We start from the raw sequence: 14,702 nt of genomic DNA, 5'->3' as shown, positions 1-14,702 counted from the left end.
AGTGAGGCCCAACCATTATCAATACACGGTTCCACCCTTTGGACTCTCCACACCGCTGAGAGGATTCACAAAATGCCTGGCAGTAGGAGCTTTTAAGGCGAAAGGGAACCCACATCTACACATATCTCAATGACTGGCTGATCAGGGGCAGGTCCCAGCAGGAGGCCACTGCAGCCCTGGATTATATCCTCTCCCTTTTCTCTCAACTAGGACTCCTTGTGAACTATGAGAAATTGTCTCTTACACCATCACAGATGATGGTGTTAATAGGAGCTGTGATCGACTCTCATTGGTGAGAACTTTTTTTACCAGAGCACAGGTTCTGATCTCTCCAGTCAGTGATGAAGGATCTAAAATCGAATCTGACAATAATGATGTACAAGAGGTCAGACTAGAGGACCACAATGGTACCTTCTGGCATTGGAATCTATGAATGTCTTTTGCTATGTCACATGTCAGCTTGCAGGTACATGATGCTGCGTGCCAGATTTCACCTGCAGCCATTACAACTATGGCTGAGGTTGGTGTACTCCCCTTTCAAGCATCACATGACCAAGAGAGTCGCAGTCCCACCCCAAGTCCTACCAGAATTGGCTCAATGGCTAGACTCAGAGAAAGTCTGACATGGGGTTCCCTTCTGTCCCCTCCCCAGCAATGACTCATAAGTGCCTGCCTGAACCAATTGCAGATGCAAGGGGCCCTGTCCCAGGATGAGCTGGAGCTGCATACAAACATCCTAGATCTCAGGGACATCCAGTTGGCCTGTCTAGCATTTCTGCCTGTTCTGCAGAACTGCAAGGTCCAGATCTTGATGGACAACACATCCACAAGGCACTGTATAAGCAAGCAAGGGGCTCTCAGTCGTTCTCTCTCTGCCAGGAAGCCATCAGGCCATGGATCTGGTGCCTTCACCGCAGGGTAACTCCGCTGGCTCTTCACCTTCCAGAACCAGCGATGACTTGGCAGATTTCTTAACCTATGAGTGGTTTCTGCAGACATCCAGCATAGAGCCAATATTTTGCCAGGGAAGGCTCCCACAATATAACTTTTTGATGCAGAGGACAACACTAAGTGCCTAAACATCTGCTGTAGAGGGGGCATGAGCTTAAGTCACTTACCAGACTCCTTCCTGCTACAGTGATCTCCAGGCCTCCTATATGCCTTTCTCCCGATTACCTCAAACCCAGGGTAATATCCAAAGTCAGATGGGACAGGACCACATTGATTCTAATAGCTCCCTATTGACCAAGGCAGTTTTGGCTCTCAGACCTCTTGCAAATATCCATTCGGATTCCCCCATCTCCTGATCTTCCTGGACATGATATCTCAGAACTATGTCAGATATTGCACCCAGACCTGCAGTCATTTCACCTGATGCCTTGGATATTGGCTGCTTGAGCAATGCTGACAGGTACTGTTCTCAACAGGTTGCACAAATTCTCATATAGAACAGGAAGCCATCTACTAGGAATACCTAATCCTGCAAGTGGAAGCGGTTCTCCCTGTGGGCAATCCAATATAATATGAAAACAGTAGAGGCCCTGATAGCAGACATCCTCAAATACATGCTACACTTGAAACATGCCAGACTGGCCTTTAGGTCTGTCAAAGTCCAACTTTCCAGCAATATCAGCTTGTAACGCTCTGATACAATCGCACTTGGTCTTCTCCCATCCAATGGCGTTGAGATTCTTCAAGGGCCTCCTGCATACTTATCCACCTGTTAGAGACCAGACTCCTGTGTGGGATCTCAGCATTGTCCGCCTAAAACTTATAGGCCTCTGTTCAAGCCACTATTGGATTGTTCAGTACATCACTTTACTCTCATGGCAGCCTTTTATTACCTTGACCTGAATGATCAACGAGCTCCGTGCCCTTATGGCTGTACCTCCTTACATATCCTTTCACAGGGACAAGATGGTTCTGAGACCGCACCCTAAGTTCGTCCCTACATTGGTCTCAAAGTTTCACCTGAATCAGTTGATTTAACCTACTGGTCTTTTCCCCAAAGCCACACAAGACACCATGAGAGAAAAGGCTGCCTAGTTTGGATGTTTCCACAACCTGGTTCTATACCTTGATAAGACCAAACCTTTTAGATCGTCTCCTCATCTTTTTATGGCTATTTCCAGTTTGTCAAAGGGTCAGCTATTCTATCACAGAGAATCTCTAAGTGGATTAGATAATGTATCTCCAGCTGTTATCAGTCAAGGCACACTCATCCATAGTACATGCAGCATCTTTGGTCTGCTTCAGAAAAATGTCAATATCTCAGATCTGCAAAGCAGCAAAGTGGAAACTTTTGTCAAAAATTACGCACTTGACATGGTGGCTAGATCTGATGCCAAGTTCTGGAAAGCAATACTTCAGTCTTTATTTCACTAATGCAACTAAAGTTCCTCATTCCCGGCATTCTGAGGTGATACTGCTTGCCAGTCCCTTATAGTGGGTTCCACAGTGACACATTCTTAAAGATGAAAGAATGGTTACTTACCTACAGTAACTGTGGTTCTTCAAGATGTTGTAGTCAGTATGGCTCCCATGAACCATGCTATATCCCTGCTGTTTGGAATCCTCAGCAACACAGGGTTTGAATTATGAGGGAACTGAGGGAGGGTCATAGCTACTCTTCACTTTATGCCCTCATAAGGGAGCATGAGGAGGCACAAGGCACATGCGGCTCTGACAGACAGTGCTATCAATAGGCTTTGATCTCATGCATGAAACATGCGTACGTATGGTAGGTTCTACATTGACAACATCACAAAGAACTACAGTTACTGTAGGGTAAATAACTTTTCTTTCCATTTCAGGCTCTGGTGAGCAGAGTTCTCTAGTGGGCACAGACTCTTCTGCCCCCCTCCCCCTCCACCCCCAGGTTTACCCCTTCTGTCTTGTTCCCTCCAACCTGTCTCAACATCCATTCTGTCTCTTCTCCACACTGGCTCCCTATCCCAGTCACATCCTCCTCACCTAGCCATTGCTGTATTAATTTAGATGGAATAAATGGACCAAGGGTGTTAATGTAACCCGGTCACAGTCCAACAGTAAACAGTGTTAAACAAGGTCGGGGTTTGGTATACAGAGACCTCAGCCTACTTAGTACCATGGCAAACACACAACTAAAAATCCTTTTAGCTCGTTATTAAAGATAAAAGAAGGAAAAACAACACATTTGAAATGTAAAGTATTAAATAAGGCTTTCATTTTAACAGCATCCCTTGTTCCTTTTCCCTTTAGCTGGAGAGAGCTTTTAGAAGGAAAAACCTCTTGTTTGATAGACTCTTAGATGGTATCTGAGTTGGTAATAACTGTCCTTTTGGGGAAGAGAAAATAAGTTAGTTGAGATGGGCTGGAGCTGTTGTTGCTGTTGTTGGTAAAGTCCAATCCTGTTTCATCCCAGATGGTGTTTGGGATTCATCTGGAGCCAGTAGAACTAGTGATGTCACCTAAGTCCCTCTCTCTGGCCCAGTCTGGTCAGGACATTTCTTAGGATCAGGATGCACAAGGCCCAGGGTACCAGGAGATGTATGGGTTGGCAGCCATGATGATGAAGCTTGAGAGAAAAACTGGCTACTGGAGCAAAGTCCCTTTCTTTAAGGACCCACAAAGGGAATAGTGGGTGGAATAGCTCATCCCCATTATTTTGTCCACTATTTAGGCTTACTTTCCGACACACAAGTTTTGGTTCACTGATTTCTGGTTCCACACTTTTCTTGTTTACCAAGCATGATCTTAACACAGTCTTTGAATTATATCAGGAGGCCTTTTTGTTTGGACTAATTCAGTTTTTCTGTCTTGCTTTTGTACCTTTTCACATCAGCATTTGTTGTTATAGGTTATTGTGAAATGTCATTATTATTAACTTTATTATTTATTAACTTTCACAGTTTTTACATTGAAGTCATAACTAGGGTAAATTTGTAGGCCCAATTATCGCAAAATGATTCCCAATCTCCACTCCTCAGGCTTCTCATCCCATATCCCAGTTCTGTCTCCTTGCCCAGCAATTCCCTGTTTCTCCCTTCCCCCAGTTCCTCATCCAATCTCTCTCTTTCCTATCCTGGCCTCCACTTCCCCCAGTCCACATTCCCTGTCCCAATCTTCTTCCCTGTCTCCTCATCCAAGCTTGATGTGTCCCTCACCCTTCCCTGGCTCCTCGTCCCAGTCTCTTTGCCCAGCCAGTCCAGTTCTTCCCATGCACCCTGCCCATCCTCAGATCTCTCCCCCCTTCACCCTCATCTCCTTCTCCCAGTTCCACTGGTTCTCTGTTCCAGTCTTCTTGCCCTGCAGTCTCCAACACCCCAGGTCCTCATCGAATCTCTGTCTCCCCACACTTACTGGCTCCCTGTCCCCACCCCCATTTCTCTCCAGGTTCTTTGTCCCATTCTGCTCCTTTCTCCATTTCCAGTCCTAATGCCCTTGCCCAGCCAGTTCTAATGCCTGTCCTATCCCCACCCCAACTCCGAGTCTCAGTTTCCCTCCAGCTACTCTGCCAGCTCCCAACCCCAAGGCTTTGTCACCTTATATTTTTTGCAGAGGGAATGTGTGTGGCAGAGGAAAATTAAAACAACTGAACTTGAACAATTTTTCCAGAGAAATACTGCTGATTTCTTTTTTAACATGGCACATTTTCTTAGTAACAGAAAATGAAATAATTAATATGCCTCTGTCATTTTGGCACAATAACAACTTTTATTCAAAAACTTATGTACCATAAAATTATATCATAAAATTGTACATGACCAACAATGCCAACATCTTCATTTATTTTTCTCCCAAATGATAGCTTTACAAACAATCAAACTAATGACCCACAGAATATATAGTACTTATCTGAAGTGAAACCATAAGAATTAAAATTGGAAATGAAAAGACCAATTATACAACAGACTTCTTATCTCTGGTTAGCCTTTTGCTGTAGGATATCATTGTGGTTAGAGTTAATGATTTTCCTGAATTATTTAATAGCTTTTTTGGATGGAATACCCATGGGATTTCTGATATAATTATACATGTCTTATAAGAGAATTATAATAATATCTTGACATATTTAATAAAGTTTAGATTTTAAGACATTCCCTCACTATAACTGCAAGGGACACTTTTTTCCACCTTTTTTCCCTAAACAAAATTTTGTCGAAATTGATATTTTTCACACAAAAAAATGGTTTTCCCTCCTACAGATTTTATATTGATTTTATATATTTTCTGAACAGCTCTAGACGGGAATGGTGTCTAATTGAATACTACATGGATCTTATAGTTAACATTGTCATTTAGGCTCTTGAAGAGAGAATAAACAGCATGATACTGAATTGGTTGATGTTGCAAACAACATTTAGGACAGAGAAGTAAGTCAAAAGGATATTGAGACATTAGAAATATGAAGTAACTATTTACATGGTAATATTTTGATATGAGCACCCTGTACTGGAATTCCACACATGACCCTTAGTTATGATTACCAGCACTGAATGCTGCAATCACAGAAATTAGGTATGCAATCTCCCTACCTCAAATATCAAGTATACATGTCCTTCTGTGATACTTACCTTCATGGTTGATGACACCATGATCTTCCCTTTCATTCAGGCATGTAATCTGGGTGACAACTTGCTTCACCTTTCCTCTAAACATGCACATCCAGGTGATGTCTAAATCCTGCCACTCCTTCCTATACATTTCCTAAATATGATCTTTACTCACCATCCGAACTGCTGAAACCGCATAATTTTATTACTGTTACCTCTGTCTTCCCCCCACCCCCTTCCCACCTGTTTTTTGTTAAACTCACTTGTTGTGCCGTGTTTCAAATTAGATTATAAACTCCTCTAGGCAAGAATTGTGTTTCCTGTGGGGTTTGTACAAAACCTATCACAATGATTGAGCCACGGTCTTCATTGGACCCTTTAATGTTACCTCAATACAGATTAATAATAATAAAAGTACTCACATTAGAATCATGGCTTCTCCTTGCTGTCTCTCTCCATATTAGGCTGTCGAGAAGGATAGGATTATGAAAAGCCTCAGTAGTGCTGGTGATTATCATTCAGAGAAGGCATGTTTTATTTCTAGATGATGTGTCTGAGCCCCACTTGCGGAAAAACTTGATTTATTATTCTTTTAATGTAACAGACAAAGTCTTTGCTCAGTGATATTGGGAAGGGAATGAGAAGAATGTATCTTTCCTTTTCTGTTTCCCCTCACTAGAATGGACCCAGCAGGGAGCTTTGGGAGGGGATGTCAACTTGAAAGCAGAGACTGGGGAATGTCCCTTCCACTCAAAAATGGAGGTGGTGGGAACTCTATTGATATTATCATGGAAAGGATGTGTGTGTCCCTGAGGGTGGTGGGGACATGCTTTCTGACCACCATGGTATCAATACTTGTTGCTATTACAGCCGTCTGAGATGCATGCCAGATGGATGTGGGTGCTGGCATCATGGTACTACCAAGAAAATAGATGCAACCTTAGAAATATGGAAAGGATTGAAGTTACATGTCCCAGGATAAATTCAAGTTTTGTTAACAGATCTGGGAAAAATAATCTGGAATGCTGATATTTAGTGGGAGAAAGCTCTTCAGAATGCAGTAGTGCAAAAGAAAATCACCCTTACAATTTTCCATTTTTGCTTTGTTGATAATGAGATTGTCACCTCAGTATTCTTCCTTCTATTACTCTGTGCTTGATGGAGGGAAAACCTGGGCAGTACTGTGAATACATAAGAAACTTTATTTAGTTATTTGGGGCAACTTAAAAGTTTGTATGTAGTTGTAGTGTGATAAAGTGGCAAAAAAAAGTCATGGCAGTTTAAGACTACATAAGCAGAGACATCACATAGTCACATATTGTTCAGTGAAATTCCACCATGAAGATTAATGGAGATACTTGAAACGTTTCTTTCTAATTTCTGTTTTGTTGAATCTTTAACAAAAAACATCTTTTCTCCCAAAATTTTTCTTGGGTGTTGGAGTTAAGTAGGCATTTGCAAAGTGAAAAAGTTGTAAACAGCATGAATAAGAATAATTTCCTCCCTTAGTTAAATCAGGCTTTACTTGCTTCAGATTTCTGAGGTCATAAACTTACAACTTCTCCAGTTGACCATAGTGTCTTATAGAAAAAACAGAGGTAGACAATACCTGAATTTCTAATGTGAAAAGCTGGTGGGGTAGGGGGAAAATATATATAAAGCTCAATCTCTGCCCCTCTTTCCCCCGACCTTATGTGTCTGTGCCTTTGGAAGACACAACATAGCCCGAAATATTGCATCAGACATGAGTTCTGAGACTTAGTCACTGTCCTATGTCGCTGGCTGTTGATGCTCAAATATTAAGTAACTTCTTATAGTTTAAAAATTACATTACAATTAGTTTGCATATATGCTCTGACATTTCCAGTTGATTTCCACATCTCTGAAATCTTTACCCTTATTTTGATTTAACTGAACCGTTCACCCAGCTCTGTCAACTTTTTTTTTTTAAATATTAAGGTTGGATGGATCTCAGCCTCATATTATGTCCACACTAGGCAAAGTTTATATCCTTTGTATGTGCAATGATCAAAAATATGCTAAAGCACTGTGATTTTCTTGGACCAGAGCAATTTTGAATCTCAGTGGAATATTTAATCTCGAATATTTGAGGGGGTAGATGGTAGAGCAAAGAGGGTGAGGTGAGGTGGGGCATTGCCTGCAGCATTACTAACTGACTATTTCAGCAAACAGCTCGTAAGTCTGGTGAAAGAAACAAACAGCAGGATAATCTAAAATTGTTCCCTTTATTCAGCTGTTTTAATTGCAAAATGTCTTTGTTGTCAGGACTAGAAATAATCAACCAGTTGTTGTTAAAATGTATAAAACGCAGTGAAATGTAAATATCTAATTGCCTTGTCCATTTAAGAACAGCTGTCTGATATATAATACTCAAAATAGCCCTTTTGCAGTCCCATCTGTTTGTATGGCTTTGTAAGTCTGAGTGGTGTTGTGACTGTAGCCTGACAGTGTTCTGTATTACTGTTCACCTGCTTTAAGCTTATGCTATAGTGCTCATGCATGGGAAAGAGTGCTGTTTCTAATTCTGTGTTGCTAGAGCATGGCAACTTCTGGTGTGAACATCAGCTTTGATTCCTAAAATATCAATTTTGTGTTGTGTAGTGCTCGTCTGAATTCAGATGCTGTTGATGCCAAATAAGAAATCTTCCTTATATCCTGAGTACTGAGAGACCCAGGCATTTTTTAAAAAAATTGTTGGCAGATAGCAGTGTTAATCCTGTTAGCTGGTGCTGGAACTCCTGTGGTGTTTCTCATGTAAACTCTAGCGTCCTCCTTCCCTTTTTGCTGCAGCTGATAATCCTATGGTCTCTGAAGAGAAAGGGCCCTGTTACCGGTTTGTCAGTGCAGGAAAGCAGTGCATGCACCCTCTCTCTGTTCAGCTCAGCAAGCAGCTCTGCTGTTGCAGTGTTGGCAAGGCCTGGGGCCCACACTGTGAGAAATGTCCCCTTCCAGGAACAGGTAAGAGGTGCCCAGAAAAACCTCAAACGCTTACTCACACACTGTATGCAGTGTACGTACTATATCATCTCCTACATTTTATCTATTTTTTGTATCCTGTAGTTTCTTGCTGGTTTTGTAAATGTTAATAGAAAAATACAATACAGCTTTTTTATTGTTTGGATAAACAAGCATTCATAACAAAGATGGGATTTTCCTTTGCTCTGTAATGGTAGGCTTCCAATTTAACAAATAGACCCATCTCATGTGAGGGGGTTTAAATTACTAATTCCTGTAACATGAAGGTAAGGTTAGTTTACAGGGATCTGGATAAATTGAACCAAAGTGCCTTTAATACTTTTCAAACATAAAAGGCAGAAACGAAATGATGGAAGGTTTTGGGAAATAGCTTGCTCCACCTGCATGTATTAAGTTTTCATTATAAATAGCTGAAGTTACATGTGGGCAAGTGTACTCCCCGCTTTTTCCCGATATGTTTCTAACACACTTTTGTAGGGTGGTGCCAAGGATGGGTTCATCGGATTAGTAATACCTTAAAAATTAAATATTACAAATTACTTTTGGATGAAACAATCACTTGTGGTACACTTAGGGTCAGATTCTACCATCCTTACTTACTTTGAGTAACACTTTATTACATGAGTAGTCCAGTTGGGTTTTGTTTTTTTAAAAAGGCTTACTGAACTAAAAAGATGCATCAGTCATCAACTTGGTACACCAAAGAGATGGGATCATTGGTTTTAGTGAAGCCACTCACAGACTAAGATACTACTCAATGTGAGTAGTAAGGATTATTTCAAAGTGCCTATTATCTAATGTTACTTAAAACTTAAATGTCAGAATTCTGAATCTTTTAAGGCTTCATTTCAAGATTAGTTCACTGTTTCATTTGGATGTATAGTAAAACAAATGACTAAAAGCACTTAACATCAGTTCACTGTTCTAGCTCAATTTTATTACCATTATGTGTATTCAATTTAATATTGTTTCAGTTGTGTTTAGTGGATTAGTAGGTTCCTGGATTTGTAGGAGATAGAATAGAACTTGAACTATAATAATACACTGTGTTTACTGAAACTGCTGCTATAGATGTCACTGGTATGATACCATACACTATCACAGGAAATTTTTATTCTTATCTAGAGCATGGTTTTATGGTACATTGGCTCATATTTTCAGAAGTGACTGGAAATGTTTGGCTGTCCAGCATGGAACATCATAACAGGATCTAATTTTCAGAAAATACTGGGCCCCGTTAAGATGTTTGAATTTGGGCTCCAAAAACTGAAGCAATCAAAATCACTAGTTACTTTTGAATATTTGGGACATTATTTCCTGTATGAATATTTGACTGATAGTTCATACATCAATGGTGACTTTTTAAGTCCATCTGTTTTTCACTATCAGACAAGTGATGTTTGAGCAGTTTTTACATGGAACAATATTCTCATCAGGTGACTAGTTATTTAATTGCAGGAACAATGTATGGTTCCTGTGAGAATTCTAAAGATTAGGAAGGGCTTTGTGTCCTGCTTGGTCTAAATTAGAACCGGACAAATATCTTTTTGCAAAAGTTGTTTCTCAAATAAAAATAAGTGTTTTAATACTGTATGCTATTTATGTAATTAGAGTGACTATTCTAATGAAATAAATTAACATATTAGTTTACTAGTGAGAGAATATAAAATATACAAAAAAGTCAATTATTAATATGGGAGCCTGATTCTGTGGGTGAAATCCTGGCCCAATTGAAGATAAAAGGAGTTTGTCATTGACTTCAATGGAACTTGAATTTCACCCTACATCTTTTGCGTTACTAAAACTCCCACTGAACACACTGCAAAAAAAATGTAGGATCCAATGACTACATACAGAAGTTCTACTTAATTGGATTCCTAAAACAATATTACAAAATAATGTGCAAATATACTTCACAGATTTATGGGTTCACCAGAATGAAAAATCTGTGGAGTATATTTGGACATTATTTTGTAATATTGTTTTTGGCACCTAATTAAGTAGAACTTCTGTATGTAGTCATTTTAGAAGTAAGAAACATATTTAAGGGCCACATTTTTAAAGGGACTTTAATCTGTTCTCCACTTTTGTGCCCACAAGTGAGGTTATATAGACATCAAACTACCTCATTTCTGACTTCAGTGGATTTCTAAATGACATCTTTTGTCCCTACAAAATTGCACCAGCAATTGACTGCAAGTGCCAAATTGGAGGCTGGTTTACAACTTTGACCTGTAATATATTTTGAGCCCCTTTTTAAGGTGGGTAAAACATGAGGTAGCCATTTAATAAAATATATTAGCATTTGCAAAAGTACTGTCCAAATTAGGAATGAAAAAGCATGCAATAGGCTAGATCATGCCCTCCATCGTAAAAAGATCTGGGTGGATCAAAATTAAATGAAAAACTCAGCAAATTTTAAACTGCAGGGTTTAAGCTGCACCTTAAAGCCTCACCCTCTTCAGCTGGCAAGGATTGGTGGTCTGTTGAAAAGTCTATGGGGATTGGCCTCCTACTCCATTAATGTTTCAAGATGTAGGGGTAGATCTTCCACTGCTGTGAAGTATTATCACTGGAACATGAAGGGCCAGATTCTCTGAGTTCCTCCCTGGGCACTATTGTCCCACATATCAACTTGATTGTATTTAGAGCAGTGATGAAAATAAGTCCCTGCTCCTACTAAACCCCTAACTTGTTTCTCACCTCTGCCAGCTCAGTTTTTCAAGCACAGCGCAAGAATCCACTATTTTGGGTGGGATGATAGAGCCAGAGGCCCTCTGCATTCTGCTACAACTCCCAAACCTCAGAACCTGGAGTTCATGCAGAGGGACTAATGTGGGGTCAGAATAGATGCTGCTTAGCTTCAACTACCTTTTCTTCTGATAGATTTATGAGCAGGATTTCCACTCCTCCCTTCTAGAGATGATCTGATCATATATCAGCCCTCTTAGCAAGTACTAAAGAAATACTCTTTTAAAAAATCCAGATGAAGTGTTGTTTTTTCTGCACATATGGAAAGGCATGTTATTTTTTGAATATTATACCATACTACAATATTTTAATCCTGTTATTTCTGCGTGAATCAGAACAATGGATTCAGTATACATTTTAAATTTCAGTGGGGCAAGATCACCACTGTATATTTAATTTGAAGATAATATTGTAGGATGAAACAGGTACTATATATTTGGGGACCTTTGGAACCCTTACTTTTGGAGATATTTTGATATTAGTTTAATTTTATTTTTTAAGAAAAAATAGACATCATTATGTTGTTGTAGATTTCTGAAAGACACGCCACAGCTTTCCTTTAAATCATTTATTAATATCACATTTGAGTTACTGAAACATTTTTTATCTTTCATTTAAAGATTACTATATGACAAAATATTTTTTAAAACGAGATATTTTTCATGTATTTTTCATTGCCTATTTTTAAAATATGTTTACTTTTCTAATAACACTGTTTTTAAAGTCAGATTGCTACACATGACTCTCTTAAAAACCCCAATCTAAAATATGCTTTTGCTGGTAACACTTTTTTCAGTGGTCTCCTCCTCAGCAAGGAGGAAGTATCCAGCAGAACTTTTCAAATTGTAGGAAATATTAGTATTTCACTGAAATAATCTTTTCCATGGTAAAATTTCATTCAATTTCACTTATTCTGAGAGACTGATTTATAAACCAGGTAACTCCATGTTAGGACATATGGAGTATATCATTGTTTCACTAGAATTTTAACATTCATTATGGGCATTATCCAAAGCCAACTGAAGTCTATGGAAAGACTCACTCATGTTGAGTTCAGTGGGCTCTAGATCAAGGACTATGTCAGGTTTCTAGTGTAGTTGATTCATATCGCTTAAATAAATGTTATAAATCAAGATTTTTCAGCGTGATGTCTCTGGTTCAGTGGTAGTGAGAAGCTACTTTTTATTCTTTGGCAACTTCAAAAAGGAAACTATAGAAATCATAAATCCTAGTTACTTATGCTCTATAAACAATGACAAGTTTCAGATGAAAAGTCACCTCAGAAATAACATACTATTTGAATTAGATTAATTAAAAATGGTTCAGATGAAGAGGCATATTTAACACAGCTGAAGAAAGAAATAATAAACTGGAGGAAAAGCCTTTTATAGAGGAATGAATTAAGTCCTGAAGTAATTTTTCAGAGGTATTCAATATTAGCATGCAATAATGTTTGTTCTTAAATATAGCATATTTTGTTATAAAAATGTACATACAGTAGCAGAGTTGATTTGTGTTCATTATATTTTCCATTGTGTCAAAATATTGCACTTTTAGACTCTTAAAAGGAATATTTTCCCATCCCAAATCTAGCTGCTTTTAAGGAAATCTGCCCTGGTGGAATGGGTTATACGGTTTCTGGCTCTCATAGAAACAAGCTATATCATCACCCTGCAGTTAGAGTACAGCCACCTGTCATTGGCAAGACCCAGATTACTCAACCTGTTGCTAAAGGTACTTCTCCTCCACCTCTCCCAGCAAAGGAAGAGCCAGTGGAGGCACTGACCTTCTCACAGAAAAGTGAGCCTGAGGTGGCTGTGCAAGAAGGTGAGAGTGGAAAAGGATCTTGAACTGTAGTTTAGTAGATAGCTATATTTCTGTGCATGTACTTCTGTTTTACATCCTTTTTATACAGTGTTTGTATAGAATTCGAGGGTTTTTAATAATGAAGAGCTCCATGTCACCGAATGAATTATGCTACAGACTGTAGTTCTCAGCCATTGTTATACAATAGCTGCCCTTGTACACCGAAAACTCTACACAGAGAGAAAACCATAGTTCAGCCTAATTTTTGTGAGTAATAGAAACAGAAAATGTTTGTTCTATTATAAGGATTCCTGTAATAATATTAGGCATCTGTAAAATATGAAAACTCTCATTAGTGTCTTATTTCTTACAATGAGGCCTCTTTCTGTAAGTTTTTTTCCTCAATCTTTGCATGGATTTCTGCAAGCTCCTCTAAATACCGTTAGCAGCTTTAAAATGGCCTGTTTTTAACATGCTTAATTTGAATGCAGAAGCAAAGAAATATAGACAGCCTGCAGCATGTGCAAAAATAAATGCATTGCCAACACGCTATTGGTGAACAGAATATAGGCAGGTAAAAATCTGATTGTGAGGAGTGTTGTGATGGTTTTGAGTCCTTTATACGTTATTTTCAAGAAGTAATTATGCAACTGGTTCACAGGGGCAACAGTTGGAAATGTCTGAGTAAATTTTGCAGAACTTCATGGGAAATGCAGTCACCATAGATTTACTTCTTCTGAGGATCAATTCCCTGGTGCTCCTTTAATAAAAAAACAAAACAAAAAAAACCACCCTAACATTTTAATTGAAAAAACAAACAAACATTGTAAATAGTCAATTTGTTTTGCATTGGAAAATCCTACCTTGAACTTGGCAGCCTTCATTTTGAAACGCTGAGGGATATTTCTGCATCAGGAAGGTAGAAAAAATATGAGATACTTTTCAAGTAAGTGAGTTCCATCTACTATAATACGAGTTACATAAGTAGAGGGAGAGACTTCAGACTTTTCAATCTTTGAAGAGGAATTGTCAACCTGTTTAGGCCCTGAAAGGAAGATAAAGACTACTTGGTATTTTAAAGAACTCGAGGGATTCTCTCTGTTCTAATTCCGCCTTTTCAGTTGCTCATACCTTTCTTACACAGTTCCTTTTGAGCTGAAATTTTCCATGCTTAGTCTCAGCCCGAAAATGAAATTTACACTTTTCCCACCAGAAATTTTGTGCAAGGATAAATCAAAACAACTGAAGCTAGAAATTCTAAATTTTATAGAACTCAGGGAGATGTAAAAAGTCAGGAAAGTTTGAAGAAAATTGACTCGCTAGTTTAAAAATTATGCATATTAAAAAAAACACTGTGCTCACTTGAAGTCAGTAATGATGCACCTGCATGTTAGAATTTTTATCCTTTTTATACATTGAATACAACCTTTGACATTTGAAATGCAAAATATTCTTAGGTTCTATGCTCAATTTACCTGCAATGCTTAAGAACTGGAGCTGGTGAGGAAATGGTTTTTGTTCTCATGAAAAAAATTTTTTGCGGGGGGTTGGGGTCTTAAAACCCCCACAAAAACTGGGGGGAAAATCAGTTTACAGCAATGGAAAACCATAACA

The 14,702-nt window shown here is 38.8% G+C and overlaps 1 protein-coding gene across 6 annotated transcripts in view; it reads left to right on the top strand.

Annotated features, from left to right (window-relative positions):
* The window catches only part of LTBP1 (latent transforming growth factor beta binding protein 1), a 315,320-nt gene that overhangs the window by 187,650 nt on the left and 112,968 nt on the right, over window positions 1-14,702 (top strand). For 3 of the 6 annotated variants that reach the window (XM_026649611.2, XM_026649613.2, XM_026649610.2), the window contains exons 11-12: window positions 8,346-8,513; window positions 12,876-13,109. The exons of 1 other annotated variant lie outside the window; for it this stretch is intronic. In XM_026649611.2, coding sequence (XP_026505396.1) covers window positions 8,346-8,513; window positions 12,876-13,109 — 402 coding nt within the window. The remainder of the gene's footprint in view (window positions 1-8,345; window positions 8,514-12,875; window positions 13,110-14,702) is intronic. 2 more of the 6 variants (XM_026649614.2, XM_026649616.2) reach the window with 1 other exon arrangement.

The sequence above is a fragment of the Terrapene carolina genome, unplaced genomic scaffold, assembly GCF_002925995.2.
Source record: "Terrapene carolina triunguis isolate 2854851 unplaced genomic scaffold, T_m_triunguis-2.0 Scaffold85, whole genome shotgun sequence".
In the NCBI taxonomy this organism is placed as follows: domain Eukaryota; kingdom Metazoa; phylum Chordata; order Testudines; family Emydidae; genus Terrapene; species Terrapene triunguis.
The sequence above is the reverse complement of the archived record's forward strand: the minus strand, read 5'-3'. Positions and strand labels throughout refer to the sequence as shown.